This window comes from Cheilinus undulatus, linkage group 17, assembly GCF_018320785.1.
Source record: "Cheilinus undulatus linkage group 17, ASM1832078v1, whole genome shotgun sequence".
NCBI lineage: Eukaryota > Metazoa > Chordata > Actinopteri > Labriformes > Labridae > Cheilinus > Cheilinus undulatus.
Window position 1 is genome coordinate 14,347,570 of NC_054881.1, and position 23,101 is coordinate 14,370,670.

General features: G+C 42.3%; 1 protein-coding gene across 1 annotated transcript; it reads left to right on the forward strand.

Moving 5' to 3' along the window:
• Nucleotides 1-2,356: 2,356 nt before the first annotated feature.
• On the forward strand, nt 2,357-12,192 carry btc (betacellulin, epidermal growth factor family member). Its single transcript, XM_041810400.1, has 5 exons — nt 2,357-2,650; nt 3,384-3,491; nt 7,573-7,693; nt 7,952-8,098; nt 11,003-12,192. The coding sequence occupies exons 1-5, from the start codon at nt 2,611-2,613 to the stop codon at nt 11,142-11,144; spliced, it is 558 nt and encodes a 185-aa protein (XP_041666334.1). The 5' UTR covers nt 2,357-2,610; the 3' UTR covers nt 11,145-12,192.
• The last annotated feature ends 10,909 nt before the right edge of the window (nt 12,193-23,101 follow it).

Here is a 23,101-nt window from a genome sequence, read left to right on the forward strand (position 1 = left end):
TTTCATTTGTTAATAATTTTGAAAGCCATGTATAATTTTCCTTCCACTTCATAATTATGTGCCGCTTTGTGTTCGGCTCTCATGCAAAATCCCAATAAAATATATTTACATTTGTGTTTGTAACTTGAAGAAATGTGGAAAAGTTCAAGGAGGATGAATACTTTTGCAAGCCACTGTATATTGGATGCAACACCAAATTATGCACAGGGGACGGTTTAATATCAGGCTAGCAACAGGCAAACTGTATCACTGCACTTACATGTGAGAATGTAACGTGTGTGACACACAGTCTGTCCACTCAGCACTTTATTATTTCCGCTGAGAGCTCAACCAGAGGACCAGAGGACTTCCTGTTGGTTTTATAAAATTGGTCCAAGAGTATTTTGCAGACCCTGCCATGTTATGTTTACTTGCCAAAGTTTGCAATCATACGTAGGTTCATCTTACCTTAGGGGCTGAATTCACAAAGGGAGGCACCACTGAGCCATTTTGCCCCACTGACTACATAACTCAAACGATCCAAGTAATTTCTAGACTGGGCTAATTTCTACCAATATGAATGGCATTACAAGCATTTAAGCCCTTCTTAAAAATGTCTTCCTGTTTGAAATGCAAGGTTATTCACACACAAAGCTTGCTCTTATTCTATAAAACACTTAACTGCATATGCAATATGTAACAAGCATTAAATCAACACTTCTGCACACAGGGATGGATTAAATCCTTATAATCCTCAGCTCTAGCCCACCAGGCAAGAATACCATCTAGTGGTGGAGAGCTAACAAGCAGAGGTACCAGCGATCCTTGTGCTGCACATCAAAGGCAACTCAATTGACACCAATTAACTGCTTGAACTCTTGACTGGACTTACAATTGTCGTTAGATGAAATATAAAACTTGCATACCACAAACTCTAACCAGTGATCTAATAAATAAGAAATAATATCAAACACAGATATGTTACTGCTGCAGGTTAAGATTAAGAAGTAATTCAACACTTAGTAAGCAAATGTCCACACAATACAAGGCTTAGCAAAGCAGGGGAGCAATGTACATAGCACAAGCAAAATATAACCTTTACCAAAACAAACCAAGAAACTCTACAACATAAATGAAACTAATGTACTTACTGTAGCATGGACGTACATAGACACAAATAAAGTCAACACTGGCTCATCTACAGGAGTATGAACCTGAGTACACGATGCTCGCGCTTCTTCTTAATAATAATAATTTTATTTGTATAGCACTTTCAAAAACATGGGTTTACAAAGTGCTTTGACATGTGTAGAAGCAAACAGAAGAACAAAGCAACAAAAACCCAAATAAAGGACAAAGAAGACAGAACAAATGACACCTGACAACATCAGCAAAATCCAAAACAATTTAAAAATCTAACCAAAAATATGATCGAGATAATAATTCATCAACATCAAAATTCATCACACCCAGATGTCATATGATGCCATGCAAACTAAGGCATGTCAGACAACAATCAGGGTGCAGACATCATGCGATACTGCACAACTAAGACGTTGTGGACCTCATCGGGATGCAGGTACAGACGTCAATGGCTAATCTTAGAGGCAACTTCCCACACTGCTCTGCAGCTGTGACATCAGAGTGTGGCTTATAATCCTGGGCCTTTTCTACACTGAGTACTGTGTACTTGATACTAAAAATGTGTTCAATCAACTCAGAAAAGCAGCTGACAAGATACCACATCACCCCAGATTTGCCTTGTGCCTTGGCACTCCATTTGAGAACCACAGATTTAGCCTTCCAGTGATTTATGAGCTGTCAGTGGAGGCCAGCCAACTCAAACACACAGAGGAGTGAAAAGCATAAAAATCCCTCTGATACAGAAAGATAACAACTGTAAATGTTCAAGAACAAATGTTGTGTTGGGCATTAAACATTCACATAAATTTTCTCTCTTTTGATTAAAAAAAACTGCGTCATTAAACCAATGGGTTCCAGATGCTTCTGCAGAGAGTGAGTGATCCTGTCAGTCCTCTAAACTTTATCACCTTTCAGCTGGTTCACTGATCCCACAGAAATCTGTTTGTTCACACGCTCTTTGTATTATTAGCGTAGAAACTGTTGTTAATTTGAAGTTCTTTGCTGTTAAACTGGTTTTTATTCTTCTTAATGAGTCTCACACCTTTCACTTTATTCATAAGAACAAGGAAAGCCGGGCATTAAGGTGGAGTTGTTCTCAGACGAGGAAATAACCTGCATAGCTTGAATGGAGTCGTATTCTCCTTTAAAGGTGTGGGCGGGGAGCAGAGTTGGGTTTCAGTGCCATCCCCCTTTTTTTCTGCTCTCTCACACACTCTGAAGTGCAGTCCAGACTAGGAAGGCACTTTGAGCAGTGTATGTGTGAGTATATTGGTCATGGCCTCAAGCTTTTCTGGATGGCTATGAACTTGAATAGCCATCAATGAAGGACTACAACACGAGATGCCACTGGGGAACCTGCACAGCCTGTCCACACCTTTTTCAAAGGTCAATGACCTCTGAGAAGGGACTGATCCAGTTTCACTTGGATTTGTCAATGAAACTGAACTTTCATTTGTCGTTTTATGAGCGCTTTTATCAAGTGAGGAGATGGCCAAGGTGTACAGAGTCTGTCTGGTAATAATAACGGGTAAGATTTACTTGTTATTTATTTTTTAATGTGAATTAATGTTCACCTTTCCTACTTAAAGGTTCCAAAACTGAAGGCCTTCTTTAATGAAAGTTGTGCAGCCTTAGATACTGGCATTTAACTCCCATTCTCTTTACTTTTAACACTTCTCAAGAGACATACCGGCTAAAAATACCATTGAATAATAGCGTCTATTGTTTTCATTGTTGGCACCTATTTTCAACACCCATATGCCTTTGAAGCATTGCAGCCAAGGCTGGATGAAGACGGTGTTCTCCCTCTAGAACCATATTTGTACAGTAGACTTCACTGTTGGTTAATGATTGAATGTAGACTCCATATCTGCCGGTAATATCCCTTGTGATTACTAATCCTTGTCAAAACAGGCTTCCCTAATGGGTAATATCTCAATACATGTGCATGATTGCAGTCTGTAGTAAACCTTTAGTTATCTAGCAGCTATGGGAGTGATAATATGTTTTAGTTTAGAGAGGGAAAAGTGTTTGTTTGTATCAAAAGTGGGCGTGATCAAGCAGAATCACCACTCTCCTAAATCACTGGCTTGCATCATGACTCAGCAGCATTCTGCCAATAACTGGGATAGTGATTACATGTTTTCTGCTCCTCATTGCTTATCCCTCTCTGTGGTTGGAATATCCTCAGAACAATTTGCATATTGTACACATGTGTTGTGTGTCTGTAATCGTCTATTTGTTTGTGTCTCTGGTTGCAGCTCTGGCTTTGTGCAAACACTCTCTGGCTGAGTGGAATGTGACCGGGGAGTCTGCCAATGGCACTGTGACAGACTGTCATCAACATGGCGACAGAAACAATTGCACAGGTAGATATTGGCACGAGGGGGGGAGAAGGCGGTGCCGACTGTGGGGTTATAAAGGTTGCTTTGTTTCGAGGTGGAGGTTAAATGGAAAATTTTGAAAAGCATAGATGCCGATATGAACATACAAACACACCTATGCAGGGAAAAATATACTGCTTTCCACATTATTAAGCAAATGACATTTTTCTCTTATTTTCCTAAATATTAATGCAAATGACAGTCAGAGTATTTTTCAAGTCATCAGCCATTAGAGCATAATTCAAATGTTTTTGAACAAACTTTATAATGATAACCATTATTTTTTTTTAAATAAAAACCTCAAAATGCACTTTTCCACATATTCCAGATTATTAAGCAGGCCACAGGTTTCAAGCAGTATAGGAAAGAAAAAGGATTTTCTGTTGCCGAAAAATGTCAAACAGTGCAATGCCTTAAACAAGGAATGAAAACATTAGATATTTCATGAAAAAAATTAATCGTGATCATCATACTGTGAAGAAATTTGTGGCTGATTTAGAGCACAGACGGGTTCCTGCAGATAAAGGCATAATGAGGAAGGTTTCTGACGGACAAATTCATCAGATTAAGAAAGCAGATGCTAAAATGCCATTACAAAGCAGCAAACAGGTATTTTGAAGCTGCTGGTGCCTCTGGAGTCCCACCAACCTCAAGGTGTAGGATCCTCCAGAGGCTTGCAGTCGTGCATAAATCTACTATTTGGCCACCCGGTCCAATGCTCACAAGCAGAAACGGTTGCAGTGGGCCCAGAAATACATGAAGACTCATTTACTCATTTTGCACTTTGACATTTACAAACTTGTTTTTGATAGGGATGCACAGGTGCATCGGTTTAACATCAGTATCAGCCAACAGCTGCCCTGCTTACAAATATCTGTTGTGTCCAACCAGTTTAATGAGGGCATCTGTTATACCTGACTACTGATTGAAAGAAGTTTTTTTTACAAGCTAGGAGAAGTCCCCATTTGGACAACTCTGATCTGCTTTCATGGTCAAACATGAAAGAAGAATTTTGACAAGGGGGGGGGGGGGGGGTGGCAGTGGGCACTGATCTTCATCAGTCACCCATCTTAATGACTTGGACTGATGTAAAAATTTGCATAAAATCAATAAAATCAACCCCTGTTCCTTAAAAAATAATGAGGAAATTTTCAGTGTCAGCGTGAAGGCATGATTTGAGCATGAGCGTGATTTTCTTTTTCAACGTTAAAAAAATTCGGACGAAATAAATGTACCCAATGTGCAAAGGCCTTTACACCGGGAAGTACATGGGTATCAGTATAGGTACTGCCAAAGTAATTTTAAACAGAACCATTGGCCCTAATTTTGATATTTGGTGCATCTCTACTTTCTGACTTCAGATCTTTGTGTTTCAAGAAGGACACAAAATGTATTTTTATGCTAGAACATGATATTTGCTACTAGGGGTGTAACAGTATTTGTATTTGTCCCAAACCATGGCATTTCGGGGGTCATGGTTCAAAACACGTACCCTTATATTTTGTTCACACTAAACGCAAATGATCACCTCAACAAACATGGCTGAGCTTGACTACACTGAGCCTCTAAATGAGGAGGAAGTGAAGTGAGGGGGAAAGATACCTTATTTTTTAAAGCTAGTTCTATAAACTGTGGCATTAATCAAATGAGATACACTTAATAATTTTGGCACTGACATTTAATTTTTTCTGTTGGCTATCCCTGATCAACCAAGATAAATCAACCTGCTGCAGGGATGGTTCAACAAAGCTGCTCTGGCTAAACTCAGGAGAAAGACATCGGAAAATGTAACTTATTTCACGGTTCCTTTAAAAACTTTGACTCTACACACTGGTATTTTTGTATAGAAATAAAATGAGATAAAATAATTTGGACATTCTTGATCATTTACAATCTAGGTGGCCCCACACTGAGCTAACTGCAGGGCTGCAGAGAGGTTAGCTAAAGTCAACAGAGAGAAACTTGTCACCCAGCTTTGCATTTGTACATACAGAAATAAAATGAACACATATGAGAGTTGAATAGTTTAGGTGCTTATTGACATTTTTTAATCTTCTCTATGCTAGCTATTCCTATTACACTATTAAAGCTGAGCTAACCTATCCTAGGCTGCTTTAAAACAGAGCAGGTTAGCTGAGGTCAGGAGAGAGAAACTTGTTACTCCACTTCCTTCAGCAAGCAAGACTTAACACTCTGTACTCATACAAACCAACAGGATATGTAAGCTAAATAGATTTTGCACTTCGACATTTCGAAGACTTCAGGCAAGCTTTTGCCCACTCTAAATCACTAATCATACAACAGCTAGGCTACTGAAGCCAGTAGCAGGTTAGCTTAGCTCAACAGATGAGCCACAAGTTTGGCCAATTACTTAAAGTCAATGTAAAGCAATAAATATATATTAGGTTTGCTGTATGACAGGCCACTGTGTTATGAACCACCAGGCAAATTTAAGTCAAATAAAATATCTCTGAGTTTATATAATGACACAGTGGCCTATGGGTCATTGAAAGTATCATAAAACAGAGATTTGTGCCAGAAAACAGTAAATTTTATCCCCAACATCAGTTTCAGCTGCACTCAGTCTTTTTCTTTTATTTGGGAGGATTGTACTTCTGGTGAGTGGGCGTGGCTTCAACTTGTTAAATCGACATGCCCACACCATCCTTGAGCAGATTCTACTGCCCCTTTTTTCATGGTTTTGATGCTTAATTTTATAAATTTGGAGATATTTTTCACGACTGAAATTTGGCCTGGTGGTAACACAGTGGCATGTCATACAATACACCTTAAATAAAGATGTTTTTCTTATCACTTCACAGGGACTTTAAGCAAAAATGAAAACAAGGGTAAGTTTCCAGGATAGCTGCTAAGCAAGGCAAACGTGACCATCCATATTTAGCAAACAAACACAAGGGGGTCTAAAACCTATTAGCTAAATTTGGTCAAGGATGCAGCTAAACACATTTTTCCTTTGAACTCTGTAACTGGATATTTTTCTTTACAGCGTCCAGGGAATGGCAGCAAGCTGGAGCTCATGTTGCACCAAACAACTGAGGCGCTCTCATTGATGTCACCTGAAAAGCCGTATTCTTTTACAAGCTCATTTTCAAAGATAATTTCATGTCAATGGGTTGTAAAGATAGCGGCAGCTAGTTTAAAACGCGGTATGTGACACCAGGTCAGAGGTTCAGCATAATGGCCTACTAGCAGTTGTGTTAGGGTGTTTCAGTTTGTATTTGTTGTTGAAGTTAAAGAGAAGATGAAAGGGAAATACATAAGCACAGAGAATAAGAGTTGTACTGAAACTGTATCCCACTTGTGCATCCGCTGAATTAATTATTGAGACACGTGGTTGATGAGACCATGACAACACAAGGCTTTTCCAAGCACTGATTCACCCTGACTTCTCTGTGGATCATATCACAGTCTATTTTTACCTCAGGTCACGGCAGAAGGTGAGCGTGTTAGTCAAAGTGGCAAGCTGACAGAATGTGACACAGTTACAGGAATAGTTAAGACATATTTTGGGTATGAGCTACTTAATTTTCTTGATGAAAGTCAGGTGACAACACCAATTTAATGTGTTAGTGAGATAAATGGATGCCAGGAGATGGCTTTGCTCATAATAAAGACTGGGAATGAGCAGGTAACAGATGGAAGAAGTGTGTACTTATGAGCATATTGAGGCATTTTTCCAGACGGTACCAGCTAGGCTAGCCTTTTATGAAAAAAAACAAACAAAAGAATTAACTAAAAATCAGTTCTTTAGAACACACTACTGCACACAGAGCAGAGCAGTTTAGATATGGCAGCATGAGTGCAATTATCCAATAGTGTGCTTCGAGTGAATCAGCTGGCCATCATCTGATGAGGGCTTGTGTAAGATCAGCTGATCTCAAATGTATGGCAGCGCTCGACTCTGGGGCCTGCCTGAACTAATGCCATACGCTCGATTTCTGTTCAGTTTAAATTCTTTGAACCCTAACTCCAGATAATAAGATGCGATTTATGATGAATTGTCAGTTACTACAAACTCATTTTAAATTTCACATTATTCTTTCAGCAAACACAGAGGATACAGATGAGTGGAGCGGCCACCTGTCCAAATGTCCGGAGGAATTTTCACATTTCTGCATCCATGGGGAATGTCGTTACGTCACAGAACAGAAGACAGTTTCATGCAGGTTAGAGATTTCATCTCAAAAAGACGAACTGAAAGAAAGTCAAATGAGGGATTTGGCAAGAAAGGCAGTTGAATGACAAGAAAATTAAACAGCACAGACAAAGTCTTTTTTAAAAGTGATCTGGACTGATGTGAAGGGGTTTCGAATGAAAGTCCCAAGATTTGTCTTTGGACAAGCCCAAAGGTGGCTGAAAGGAATATTCAGAACAAATTATTGAAATAAAGCACATAAAACGTACTTTTCTTGTTTTTCTTTTAGATGTACGCAAGGCTACCATGGTTCTAGGTGTGAATTTGTGGACATTGACTGGCTGATAGGAGATAAGCGGCACATCATTATTGTCGGAGTCGTTGGAGGCCTTGTTTTACTCATTCTTCTCATTGTGTTCATCTGCTTTTTTTCACAGTAAGTTATCTTTCAAGTACAAAAATCATCAAGAATGCCAATGTGTCAAATGTACTTTCAGCCTATAATTAGTCTCTCAAGAGTGTTGCAATGTTAAAATCAGAAATCCATCCATTTTTCATTATCGCTTATCCAGTTTGGGGTCACATGGGGCTGGAGCCTAGCCCAGCTGTCATTGGGCAGGAGGCGGGGTACACCCTGGACTGGTCGCCAGCCATTCGTAGAGCTTGGATCAAAAATATTAAGACATATTCAAATAGTCCTTCCAAAGTAATGTCAGACCCCATAGCAAAGCCATAATGTGCACATAAATCAAGATAATGGGGAATGAAGAAGAAGTAACTTTCCTGGAAATAATTCAATAACTTTGAAAAGGAACAAAAAAGAGTTAAAATTGGAAAAATGGATAAAAAGTGGCAGAAATGTGGCCATATAAAGCAGCATAATGAGTTATAAGTGGCAAAATATGGCAACAACAGCAACAATGGGCAACAGGTGGCCTAAAGTAGCAAAGATGGTTTAAAAGTGGCAAAAATTGGAGAAAAGCAGCATAAATTGAAAGAATATGGCTAAAGAATTGTCCAGAAGTGGCAAAAAGTAGCAATGGGCAAAAAAACAATGATGGATTGAAAGTTCTAAATTTAATTTGAAAAAAAAAAAAAAAAAAAGGTAAAAGTGGCAAAAAAGAAGCAAAATTTCTAAAAAAAAAAAAAAAAAGGCAAAAGTAGGTTACAATAGCAAAAAATGGCAACAGTTGGCTTAAAAACAGTAAAAGTATGTTACAGGTGGCAAAAAAATGTCAGAACAGGCAAAAAGCAGCATAATGGGTTCTAAGTGGCAAAGAAATGGCAAAACATTGTAAAGGTGGTTAAAAGTGGCAACAATTGAAGAGAAGCCTCAAAAATGAGTTCAAAATGGCAAAAAGGACAAAAAGAATTGGCAAAAAGTGGCAAGATGGGCACAAATTGGTTGAAAGTGACAAATAGCATTGGCAAAAATGTGGCAAAAATGGGTAAACAGTGGCAAAAAAAGTGGCAAAATTGGACAAAGAGCATGGAAATGGGTTACAAGTGGCAAAAGAACTGGAAAAAATTGGCAAGTAGCTTAAAATGGCAAAAAGGGGTTACAAGTGGCAAAAGTTAGTGGCAAAAGGGGCAAAATAAAGCAAAAAATGTACTTAAAAGTAAAAATTATGGACAAAATGTTGCAAAGATGGGTTAAAAATGGCTTAAAAAAATTAGCAAAAATTGGAGGGAAGCAATGAAATTGGGTTAAAATTGGCAACAAGGGCAAATTGAGCAAAAACGTATTAAAAGAGGTTGCCAGAATAGACAGAAAAAGTGGTTTAAAAGTCTAGAAAGAAGCACAAAAAAATTATCTAAGCATCAGAATCTCAACATCACTCACATTTTCAGCTCCAAAATGAAGTAACTGTTAGCCAGAAAGCTAACACTAATGCTACTGATCCAGCTCACATGCACTGATATCATCAATAAATCCCAACTCGGGAGGGTCCGTTCTCTGGGTTTTACAGCCATTCTGTGAGCAAGCTTGCCCAGGGGGACCAAGGACATAAAGACTGACTTTCCTCTGGATGCTCGGATACTGTCAGTGCCACATCGCCTTGTTCATCCTTTTCCATGCAGTGGGTTTGCAATAGGTCCTACTTTACATAAAAACAAAACAAAACAAAAAACCCAAAACAATACAAATTGAACTGCAACTTTTTGGCTGACCGCTGAGGTTTCTGTTTCGGCATGGCTTTCTGATCATGGCGGTGGGCTTGTCCCGTTTAGTCCACCGTTAGCTGTTAGCTTGGACGTCGCAGTAGGACCGCTGCTGTTTACTCCGACCTGGACCGCTGTTCTTGTTAAATTCAGAGCACAGAGCCACACCGACTGCTTTTCTTGTGCAGAGGAGAGGTTTTCTCCCTTTTCTTGTAGTGTTGTGTCCCCAGGCTAGGACTGAGCTTCAGCGGCGCTTCTGTCTGAGCCAGACAACGTGTCTGAATCCAAATAAGCGCAGAGAGCAACACTGAAAGCTTTTCATGATGGAAAAAAATGTTCTCTCTCCACTCCCGGTCTGTTTCTGCATGGCTTTCCGATCATGGCGGTGGGCTTGTCCCGGTTAGTCCATCGTAAGCCGTTAGCTTGGATGTCGCGCTAGGACCGCTGCAGTTTACTCTGGCCTGGACCACTGTTCTTGTTAATCCAGTGCACAGAGCCACACCGACTGCTTTTCTTGTGCAGAGGAGAGGTTTTCTCCCTTTTCCTGTAGTGTTGTCTTGCATTTGCGCAGGGATAGTAAAGAATACAGAGAGCGTCAGCTGAGTTAATGTGTGTCTATGTTTAACCAATCAGATGCGGTAGAACAAAAGCAGGAGGGAAGGGGGGATGCTGCTGCTCAGGGTTCATCTCCACACACACAAAAGGGGCCAGAGAGAGAGAGACAGGGCAACATGTAGCTTTTTACATTTCAGTAACCACTTACTATACTTTTGGCGAAAAATAATATACTACTAACAATCATGACAAATTCGGTCTGCCAAAAGAACACAGATTTCAGTCAGGCATTTCAACAGGCACCCCAGATAGCTGCGGCCAGCCATATACTAGGTTTTAACCTAGTCTTGTTAGTTAAAAAAGATGCCACAAAATAAAGCATATCAGCCTGCATTGGTAACAAAAAGCCCAAAAACTCCTGGAGACTGTTAATTCCAAGGTCTTTCCTTTCTTCTATTTTCATTTTGTATGCTAAACTAAGCTCGTTAGATGCTAGCTGTTGTTAACAGCAAGCATACAGGGATAAAAGTGGTGACAGTCTTCTTATGTTACTCTTCTTATGAAAGCAGATATGCATATTTTCCAAAATTTTGAGCCTAACTGGTTTTGTTGTCTCTGTCAGTCGCAGGTGCAGATTGCCTTGGCGGCGGAGAAGACGGAGAGAAGAACCGAGGAACGGGACAGAAAAAATTAGCATGATGGACAAGAGTGCAGCACACGTAAACTCAGAATCAGCAGAGCCGGCACAAACTGAAGCTGTATGAGAGGCTCTTTTCCAGGATGTGTGCGACCACAAACCCATGGACTGTTTACACACGAGGGGTTTTGTCCTTAAATGTGACAGCTGCTGCCTTTTGTCTCACAATGACAGCAGTGCCCTGTCCCTTCAGAGCTGGATTGGGTGAAGGCCTGCTCAAAGCATGGTCATTTATGGATAAAGTTTGTGCCTTTCTGTGTAAGATCAAGCCGGAGCACAGGCGTTTGGATCCCTCCATAAAAAGCAGCCCTGTCTGGGAGTTTGATGAAGCTTTGGAATACAGAAGATGCCATCCTGGATTTAAGATAAACACAAGGCTGGAGAGGAGTTTTTTCCCCAATGGCACAGAGCCACATCCATTTGTAGCCTTTGCATAAGCGCTGCTGATAGCGAAGCGCTAAACAAATTGTTGCTGTGTTGGAAAAACTGAGGCAGCAGCTGTCAGCCGGTGATAACAGTTCAGAGAGTTATAAGTAAGCATGCAAAAGAGTTTGACGCTGAAAAATGAGACGAAAGGGACTGACTGACTGCACTATGTTTCTTTGAGTAAAACTTAAATCATTTAAAGTTTTAAAGTAGGGAATTTAACTAGCACCAGCAGTTACACAATGCTGATTAATACTGTAATGCTGCCTCTCAAACTCCTCAACATAAGCAATGCAAGAAAAACTTCTATATACCAAACGGTGCATTTCTGGACTCCTGGGGTTAGAGGAGGACAAGGAGAACTTGTGCAGCAGGCTTTTTTGAACTGTATATTTGGAGCCGAGCAGCGTCCGAGCTTAAGGGGCAGAACAGCTGATCCAGTGTGTGGAGGCTCCGATGAAGTGAAAGTGTTCCACTGTTTGAGACAGTGAAAACTGCCAGCCTTTCACCGGGCTTTTAATGTGCATCTGTGTTAAGATAGAACATATAAATGTAGAGTGAAGAGAGTCAGTGATGTCCGTTCAAATGGCACTCAGCAATAAACAAATCTACTGTTAAAGTGCTGTCTGCGGTTACTATGACTACGGATCAATGCAATATTACCACCCCAATAAATAAACAACAGCGTAAAATGCATCTGATCAAATAACTAGAATGCTCGCATTCATGTGACTGAACTTTGGTTAAAGTTTTATGATGTCTCTGACATAATGTGACTAAATCCTTTTGTATTTCACTTTGTCCTTAATTGTAACACTGGTCACACTGCTTTTATATTTCTATTATGTGCCTAGACAAAAGAATGTAAGTACATGAGCTCAATAGTATCACAAGAGAAAGCTTGGGTGAAAAGATTCAATTATTGAACATAATGTATTTTCTTCTTTTATTCCATGCTCCTTAAAAACCAGGCTGAGTCGGTTATGTGGATGTGATAAAGCCAGGCATACACTGTACGATTTCAAACCTAATCTCTAGCAGTCATGATGGAATATCAACTCATACCGCGAGACTGAATAGCTAATGACACAACCATCGCACACAATTTATGTGCTCACACTGTACAGTCTGACGACACTACCTGAAGTCTCACACTAAAGCTGAAATCAGAGGTGTTTTATTCAAATAGCTACAAACCGCGACAAAACCACTCTCGCCATCTCACACATAAACAGCATTACCAACGAGAACAAATAGCAGCTAAATCTCTGATCTCCAAGCTTCCATCCATCAGCAAGATCTTGGAAAAAGCAGTTCTGCACAGCTTCCCCACCATATATCCAACCATGATCTCTATGAAACCTGTGAGGATACTCACTCCTGCAGCTCATTGAGGCAGGTGATGCAATCATTCAACTCACCTGCAGAGTCAGGTGTGTGGCTGATTAGCCTTGATGATGACCAGGTGTGGGAAGCTTATATATGCTCCTGAGCTCCAGCTCTCCTTGCTGACTCATTGTCTCACCTTCAGAGATTCTGAGAGCATCTCCCTGGGTTTTCTCGTGTGTGTTTTGCATGAAAGAGTTTTCACAAGCATTTATAAACCTTTCTAAAGGAAGACTTAGTTTACTGGTCACTGAAAGTTCATTGAGTATCAGTGCTGAGGGTTTTTACTCAGCCATTTTTGGTTTCCTTGTTTAAGCTGATCTAGTTGCCTTTGCATGTCATTTGAGTTTACTCAATCTCCCAAGTTGTTTCAGTTTGTTGTCAGCTGCTTGGCAGCAGTGGTTTAGTTTCTTGTTTGCACTTTGAACGGGAGCTTTTAGGTTATTTCTTACCAGCATATAGCTTTTGTTTTCTTTCCCCGCTTCCTATTGATCGCCTACGATCTTAGTGGTTATCCTTTTAGGATAACTTAAAGAACCCCACCCCCTGCCTTATCCTGTGTCCTAACTCCTCGTCCTGACAGAATGAGTCAGCCAATTGTGGACACAGTGGACCACGGTGTTGGGGTTGACCTAACAAGTGACTGGAATGAAAAAATTGCCTTACATGGGCAAGCAATCTCTGCTCAGGGGGCTTTACTAGGCTCCCATGAACATATGCTCCAGTCAATTACGGACCAACAAGCGAAGCATAATATTATGTTAAAAGAGATACTGGGCCATTTACAAACACCAGTGCAAGCAGCAACTGACGTACAAGCACCGACATTAACCCTAACTCCAAACCCTAACCCAGTTCCAACTTGTAGTCCTTTTACCATACAAGAAACCAAGTTGTCAACTCCAGCCCGCTATGATGGGCATCCAGGGAGGTGTAAGGGATTTATCACTCAGTGTAGTCTGGTGTTTGAGTTACAGCCCTCCATGTTTAGCACGGAACGAGCCAGAGTAGCTTATATAATTTCCTTGCTTTCAGACAAAGCATTGTCCTGGGCTACAGCCATGTGGGAGAGACAAACTTTGATATGTTGTGATTCAGCTCTCTTCATGGCAGAAATGAAGAGAGTTTTTGACCATGATGTTAGTGGCCAAGAGGCAGCCAAACGGCTAATTATGTTACGCCAGGGCTCCAACAGTGTTGCAGAATTTTCTATTGAATTTCGAACCTTAGCTACAGAGTCGGGGTGGAACAGGGAAGCTCTGACAACCACTTTCATCAATGCCTTGTCGGAAAAAGTAAAAGACGAGCTAGCCCCCCGCGATGTTCCTGGTTCACTTGAGGAACTAATATCCTTGGCAATAAGGATTGACAACCGAATCCGTGAGCGCAACAGAGAGAGGGGACAAGCTAATATTAGAGCAGGGGTGAGAAAGAAGGCTCACAACTCTCCCGAAGCCCTGCCCTGGGAGCCTAATGTTGACGAGCCCATGCAAATCGGACATACACGGCTCACACCTCAAGAAGAGAGGCGCATAAGCAGTGGGCTCTGTCTGTACTGTGGAAAAGCTGGCCACTATCTTAAGAAATGTCCTTTAACGCAGAGAAGATACGCTCAGGAAAGCGAACAGACTCGCCAGAAGGTGGGGAATTTCTGCCGAGTCTGAATAACATTCCCAGGTAGCCAATGACCACACCTTCCTGTCCCTTGAATTATCCTGGGGCAACAATGAGTGCCACCTCAAAGCGTTTGTTGATTCAGGAGCAGCTGGTAGTTTTATGGATATAACCCTGGCCAGAAATCTTAAACTGCCCATGTCTACTCTTCCCTATCCTCTTGCCATTACAGCTGTGGATGAGAGACCTTTGGGGACTGGAAGGGTTGAAAAAATTACAGGTGAGATCTTGGTCCGTATTGGTAATCATATGACTAAAATGCAGTTCTTTCTGATCGATGCACCTAAACTATCACTTATTCTGGGACACCCATGGCTAGAAGAACATAACCCCCATATCAACTGGAAGTCTGGGGAAGTGATGAGTTGGGGTCCTGACTGTAAAACTCACTTGGTTGAATCCAGTTTAGTGCAACTCAGTCCTTTAAGACCGGAGTCTCCTAATGCTCAAACTTCTGCCCCTAAGTCTCCCCTCCGGATGAATGAAATCCCTTTTGATTCCCTGCTTTCTATAGACCTCACTCCACCCAAATCCTGTAATACAGTGGAGGCCCCTAAACCTATCAACACTTCGTGTTCCTCCTCCGAGTCTGTGTGTTCTCCCCTTCCCAAGGGGGTCCCCACTGAGTATACAGAATTAGGTGAGGTGTTCAGTAAACAGAAGGCCTCAGTTCTGCCTCCCCACAGGTCATACGATTGTGCCATTGAGCTCTTACCTGGCACTACACCCCCCAGGGGGCGGTTATATTCATTATCAGGACCTGAAACAGTAGCTATGAACACCTATATCGATGAAGCCCTAGCTGCAGGTTTCATCCGCCCTCGTCACCAGCTGGGGCTGGGTTTTTCTTTGTAGGGAAGAAGGACGGGGGACTCAGACCCTGCATTGATTACAGGGGTCTGAACAAGATCACCATTAAGAACCGCTACCCACTCCCTCTCATGTCTACTGCATTCGAGCGGCTGCAGGGTGCTGCCTATTTTACTCAGTTGGACCTGAGAAATGCGTACAATCTGGTACGTATACGAGAAGGAGATGAGTGGAAAACTGCGTTCAACACTCCACGGGGGCACTATGAATATCTGGTGATGCCCTTTGGACTGGCCAATGCTCCAGCTGTTTTTCAGGCGTTTGTTAACGATGTCCTTAGGGACATGCTTGAAATATTTGTGTACGTGTACCTGGATGACATCCTGATTTTTTCAAAGTCCTATGAGGAGCATGTGACCCATGTGAAAATGGTTCTCCAACGGTTGTTGGAGAATCACCTCTTCGTAAAGGCGGAGAAATGTGCCTTTCATGCCCCTACAGTCAAGTTTCTAGGGTACATTGTGTCACCGGGCAACATCAGCATGGACCCAAGCAAGGTCAAGGCAGTTCTTGAGTGGCCACAACCTGACTCCATCAAGAAAGTTCAGCGTTTTTTGGGCTTTGCCAATTTTTATCGGCGGTTCATTAGGGGTTTTAGTTCTATTGCTGCCCCCATTTCAGCACTGACTAAGGGGGGCACCTCACAGCTCAAATGGACTTCACAGGCTGAAGAGGCCTTTATTGAGCTCAAGAAGAGGTTTGCTGCGGCACCTATTCTCATTCATCCTGATCCAGCTTTACCATTTATTGTTGAGGTTGACGCCTCCGATGTAGGAGTTGGGGCTGTTTTGTCCCAGCGCTCCCCTAAGGACCAAAAGCTGCACCCTTGCGCCTTTTTCTCTCGGCGTCTCTCGCCAGCCGAGGGAAATTATGATGTAGGTGATAAGGAGCTTCTAGCAGTAAAGTTGGCCTTGGAGGAGTGGCGCCATTGGCTTGAGGGTGCGGCACATCCATTTCAGGTGTGGACAGACCATAAAAACCTAACCTATATCCAGCAGGCTAAGCGGCTAAACCCTCGTCAGGCCCGATGGGCCCTCTTCTTCAATAGGTTCGACTTCACCCTGTCTTACCGTCCGGGTTCTAAGAATTTAAAGCCTGATGCTCTCTCTCGCCAGTTTGACCATCCAGACAGTAACAGCCCCAGTGAGCCTATTATACCCCTGACCCGCATCCTTGCACCCCTAACATGGGAGATTGATGCTGTGGTGCAGGGGGCTCAGCAGCAGGAGCCAGGTCAAGGAGGAGGGCCTGCAGGCTGTCAGTATGTGCCCACCACTGTACGATCCCAGGTGCTCCAGTGGGGCCATTCGTCTCGACTTACTAATCACCCTGGTGTCCGGCGAACTCTTAATTTCCTCAAAAGGCGATTTTGGTGGCCCCAGATGGAAAAGGATGTACGTGAATTTGTGGCAGCTTGCACGGTGTGTGCCCAAAATAAGACAGCCCAACAACCCCCTGCGGGGCTTCTCCAGCCGCTGCCTGTCCCACATCGTCCTTGGTCCCATGTGGCCCTGGATTTTATAACTGGACTACCACCATCAAAGGGATTTACTGTCATTATGGTGGTAGTAGATAGATTCTCGAAGGCAGCCCACTTCATTCCCTTACCGAAGCTTCCCTCTGCCATAGAGACTGCTCGGCTTGTGGTCCAGTATGTCTTTTGCCACCATGGCCTCCCCCTAGATGTTGTATCGGACCGGGGTCCACAATTTGCTTCCCGTTTTTGGAAAGCATTCTGTTCTCTCCTTGGGGCGTCCACTAGTCTGTCCTCGGGGTTTCACCCTGAAACTAATGGCCAGACTGAACGCACAAACCAGTCGCTGGAAAGAACGCTCCGTTGTTTGGTTTCATCAAACCCAACCACTTGGTGTGATCAACTTATCTGGGCAGAGTATGCATACAACACCTTGCAGAATGCATCAACTGGTCTATCTCCCTTTGAGTGCCAGTTTGGGTATAAACCGCCATTGTTCCCAGACCAGGAAAAGGATGTGGGGGTACCCTCTGCGACACAGTTCATTCAGAGGTGTCGGGCCACTTGGAGACGTGTTCGCACGTCCCTTCTGCGCTCTGTAGCACGGCAGAAACACTATGCTGATCAGCATCGACGCCTGGCCCCACGCTATAAGGTCGGTCAGAGGGTGTGGCTTTCTACCAGAGACCTTCCCCTGCGTGTAGAGTCACGCAAGTTGGCACCACGCTTTATCGGGCCCTTTCAGATCATTCGGAGGATTAACCCAGTCACATTTCGCCTCCTGCTTCCTCGGTCTATGAGGATTCACCCCACCTTCCATGTTTCCCGTCTGAAACCAGTTTGCTCAAGTCCTCTTGTGCCAGCAATGAGGCCTCCACCCCCACCCCGTATGGTTGGAGGTCAACCAGCCTATACCGTTCGACGTATTTTACAAAGTCGAAGAGTCGGACGCGGAATGCAATACCTGGTTGACTGGGAGGGCTACGGCCCTGAGGAACGTACCTGGGTCCCAGCTAGGAACATCCTGGACCCAGGGCTTATCCAGGAATTCCGTCGCCGTAGCTCAGGCGGCGGGGCTGGAACTTCAGGCGCCGTTCCGACCAGGGGGGGTACTTAGAGGAAAATCACTCCTGCAGCTCATTGAGGCAGGTGATGCAATCATTCAACTCACCTGCAGAGTCAGGTGTGTGGCTGATTAGCCTTGATGATGACCAGGTGTGGGAAGCTTATATATGCTCCTGAGCTCCAGCTCTCCTTGCTGACTCATTGTCTCACCTTCAGAGATTCTGAGAGCATCTCCCTGGGTTTTCTCGTGTGTGTTTTGCATGAAAGAGTTTTCACAAGCATTTATAAACCTTTCTAAAGGAAGACTTAGTTTACTGGTCACTGAAAGTTCATTGAGTATCAGTGCTGAGGGTTTTTACTCAGCCATTTTTGGTTTCCTTGTTTAAGCTGATCTAGTTGCCTTTGCATGTCATTTGAGTTTACTCAATCTCCCAAGTTGTTTCAGTTTGTTGTCAGCTGCTTGGCAGCAGTGGTTTAGTTTCTTGTTTGCACTTTGAACGGGAGCTTTTAGGTTATTTCTTACCAGCATATAGCTTTTGTTTTCTTTCCCCGCTTCCTATTGATCGCCTACGATCTTAGTGGTTATCCTTTTAGGATAACTTAAAGAACCCCACCCCCTGCCTTATCCGCAATTGTGTCCTAACTCCCCTCGTCCTGACAGAAACCCTCAAATCAGGATTCAGACCACACCACAGCATTGAGACCGCCCTCATCAAAATCACTAATGACCTCCTCATAGCAGCAGATTCCGGACACATCAGCCCATCCTCTTTGACCCCCTATCCCACCACCTAGACATTACAGGGACAGCACTCTCCTGGTTTCAGTCCCAGATGTCACCAACGGCAAGTCCAGCTATCCCCCAACCCCTGTAAACCAAGGTGTGCCCCAAGGTTCTGTCCTGGGACCATGTCTTTTCATCATCTAAGTGTTCCCTTTAGGTCACATCATCCACAAAAGCGGTCTCAGCTTCCATTCCTACGTCAATGACACACAGATTTATCTACACACAGCACCATCTGCTCAGCACCCCCCCCCAAACCACTAGTCAACTGTCTGCAAGAAATCAAAACCTGAATGTCAACCAGCAAACTCAAACTGAACAGCGATAATACTGAGCTCATGGCTGTTCCCCCCAAAGTGCTGCTCAGGAAGGATGGAGATCTTAACAAAGATGATAGTCCGATTTGCCTGAAAACTGGGCGTTTACCTGGACTCCACCCTCTCCTTCCAGTTCCATATCAAATCTGTGACCAAAACTGCCCTTTTTCACCTCAAGAACACCTCCATACTCAGACCATCTCTTACAGATTCAGTGGCAGAAACCCTCATTCATGCATTCATTGTCTTGACTATTGTTACGAAGTCCTGTTTGGGGTACCTAAAAAAGGTCCTGGACAGGCTACAGTACTTCTGAAACTCGGCTACAAGGGTTCTCACCTATACTAGGCCTTGGCCGCATATCACCTCTACCTTCATCCACCTCCACTGGCTCCAAGTTAACCAGTTTTGTGCCCTTGCAGTAATTAATCCAGAGTGGTACTGATGCCAGTGTGACTCGTCAATTTCAGATGAATTTTCCCAATCTGGCTTACTGATAAAGATTTATGATGTTTGACAATGATTATAAATTAATTCATAAAAATATGCAGTAAGGCTGTAAGTGTTTTGAGTTTTCCTCCATGGCGCCTCAATGTAGCAGACTGGTTGTCATTGTCACGTGACTACTTCTTTCCAGACGCGCCAGTTTTAAAGTAGCCACAGGTCTCAATAGGGAAGTAAACATTGTCTTAATATTAACAAAATGTTTAGTAAATTTTCCCAAAAGGTATTCAAACATAACTTTTTAACACTCAGTGGTCACTATATTAGGTATAACTGTTTAACTGCTCATGGATATAAAACTAACAAGGCATGATGTATAAATCTGAAAAAAAAAAAGAGATAAGGAAGGGGGGCTTATACTTTTTCACAGCACTAAAAATCTTTGCTGAATAAATGTAAGTAAATTCCTGAAGTGGGCTGTTCAACATAACCAGTCACCTATCCTGTGGGATGGCATGAAATAATTAAAATAACTTTTTATAACGATGATCAATGTTGTTGCCTATGGTCTTGTTTACTCTACAAGGTCATAAAGATTCAACACTATTTATCTCAGTTACATAAACTGTGAAAAAGCTCCTCTTGCACCTGCAGAGCCCTTGCATTCTTGGTCAAATAGCTACCTGAAAGAGAAAGAAGATGGAAAACATTTCTCAAGGAAACTGTAGGAGTTGAAAAGACAGCGATTAAAACAATCCTGGTGTGAAATTTGTCCCTTATCTGTACTTAAATGTGCCTGGTAACACAAGCCTGCAAGTAGTATGTTTAAGAGTATCAACTCTGAGCTCCTTTTATGATGAAGGTGTTTAGATCTTTGACCTAATTTCAGGTGACCCATGTGCCCGGCTGTCTTCAGAAGAGTGACAGCTGTGGAATGCCGGAGTTTCTATATGAGGGGTGTGTCTGTGTCTGCAGGGCGATAAAAGGACAGATACCAGGCACACAGCTGTGGATGTTTGATATGTAACAGACACAATAAAAACTCTTTTGTAAATCCCGGACTCTTGGAGTAGTTTTGAATCACCTCTGTGGACTTTGGTGGACTTGTTGTGGGTATTAGACTTTGGGTGACGTGTGGATGTGACAGCAGGGTTCATTCATAACAGTTATCACACTGAATGCTAACAGCTCCATCTGTTCTGTGGTATGTGTGCAGGCTGCTGGTGCTAACAGCTGTGCTAGGACTAACAGACAGTCAGGCTGGGAGGGACTGCAGCACACAGAGGGGAGAGGGGCACATATTGGCACTATTCTAAAAGAAATGTAAGGACTAATTCAACAAGTGCTTTTACTTGTACCATCTCCTTCAGGGCATAACCAATTTGCATGCAGTTGTAGTTTAAATGGCAAGCACTAGAGGTCAGCAGAGGACATACATCAGGAATACTTAACCCACAATATAAAAGGAGTACATTTCCTCATGTGCCTTTACAACTGAATGTATCTTTCTAGAGTATACTTATTTTATCATACTTTATACTTCTAAGAAGTATTCTCTGATCAAAAATCTGATCATTCTTTCTTTAACAAGTCAAATATATCACTCATAACTTAGAACTACTGCCTGGCATTTGTATGATTGCATAAAGTTCCCAATGAAGACAGGGAAAGTACAATGCAGGCTCAAGAACAAGGCTGGTTTCTGTGGTCCAAATATTACAAGCAGCGCTGACCATGAGGCCTAATGACTTTTGACCTTCAAAATCTAAGCAGTTAATCACTGAGTATAGGTAAACAATTGTGCAAAGTTGGAAAAAAATCACAGCTTTCTTGTGATATCATGTTTACAAGCAAAAGAAGTGCACAACCCTGTGACCTTGACCTTTGAACTAATATCTAATCAGTTAATCCTTGGGTCAGGGTGGACAATTGTGCAAAGTTTGATGGAAACCTTTCCAAGCATTCTTGAGATATAGTGTTTACTGGAATGTTGAGGACAAACATAATGCATCAGCTCCAACAATAGCCAAGGCTGGAGGCATAATGACACAATAGCATGTCGTTTTTTCTCTTCATGTGAAGTGGCTGCAGTAGTGGTTTTCAGCATTGACAGTTACAATAAGGAAATAATAGTGCTCTAGTAAGTCTTACCGAGGCACCAGTGTTATTTCAGTCTATTTGATCGCAAGCTGAAACTCCTAACAGGAGCTTTAGCATTTTAATGTTTATGCCAGAGATAGGCACAGTGAATTAAAAAAAATAACCTTATTAACCTTTAAAACTGCTGACAAAGAAATGAATTTAAATCATTTAATAACTCAATAATCATTTAATTGCATGAACATTAACGGAAGTCAAGCAATATTACCAAACAGCAGCATTTGCTTTTTGCAAAGTCAACAGATCTGAGCTCTTAAGAGGCCATGACAACTTGGAAAACTAAAAATGTTATGTATCTTCACTGAAAATCTGGCTGGATGGATGGATGGATGAAAGAATGGTTGAAAGAATGGATGACTTGATGGCTGGCTGGATGGATGGATGCTTGATTAACCCCTAGGGAAATTCTAGTGGCGCTCCGCATATATGTCACTTCATGTGGGCCAAGCAGTATTTCACAATAAAAGCACAAGACACAGAGACATAAAGGAAAGAAAATCGTGGTCCCACTTTAAATAATTCCTCATTTGGTAACTTGTTTACTTGAGTTAAAAACAAAACAAAACTTAATTTTCTTGTAACTAATTGAAGCAATTTCTTAAGGTTTTTCCAACACTCCCTTTTTTTTAAGAGCAGGCATTTTGGTCTGATTATACAGTACCATAGTTTACTCATCTACAGACTGAGTTTGCGAGAGGTTTAACTAAGGAGCTGGCTCTTTCCTGTTTTTTAAATATATTCTGCTACAGACTATGCATCAGGTTGGAAAGTAGACTAATCTATGTCGAAGCCAAACACGGAAAATAGACCGATTTAAAGCATGCTCTTGCTCATGCTGTAAACTATCCATCTTACTACGCAGGGTTTGGATCCCTTTTCTTTCTCATAGTGAAAGTCAGTAGCACACCAGCACCACATAGTGGCAGGAATATTTAACATCTTGAACAGACTTTCTTCCTCCCCCCTCGTTGGCTGCTTACGCATGGCACAAGCAAATTCAAGTAACAAAAATGATGTAAATGGAAAACACATTTACAGATGGATGGCGTTTATTCATAAAGGTTTTTTGAATTAACATCCACATTAATAAATAACATAATAATTGCTGCCGATAATGGCATCAGCAAATACTGGGACATGCACTGATGGCAGTAGCCGGTATGTGAAATATTGAAAAAGAGAAAATCTAAAGTACATGCTGCTGTGAGAGATAACAGACAGCAGTCTGGCAAATTTCATCTGCACCCTCCAGCCGGCTATCCATGATGGCGTTTGCAGCCAGCGCAGCATCTTGGTTGCCACTGTGAAATAGCGAAACACTTTAAACATTCTCCCAAGTGATGTAATCTGCCGGTACAACATAGCAAAAGCTAACTTAGCTACGCTAGCTGCATAGATAATGTTACTATTTTGGCCAAAGTAGT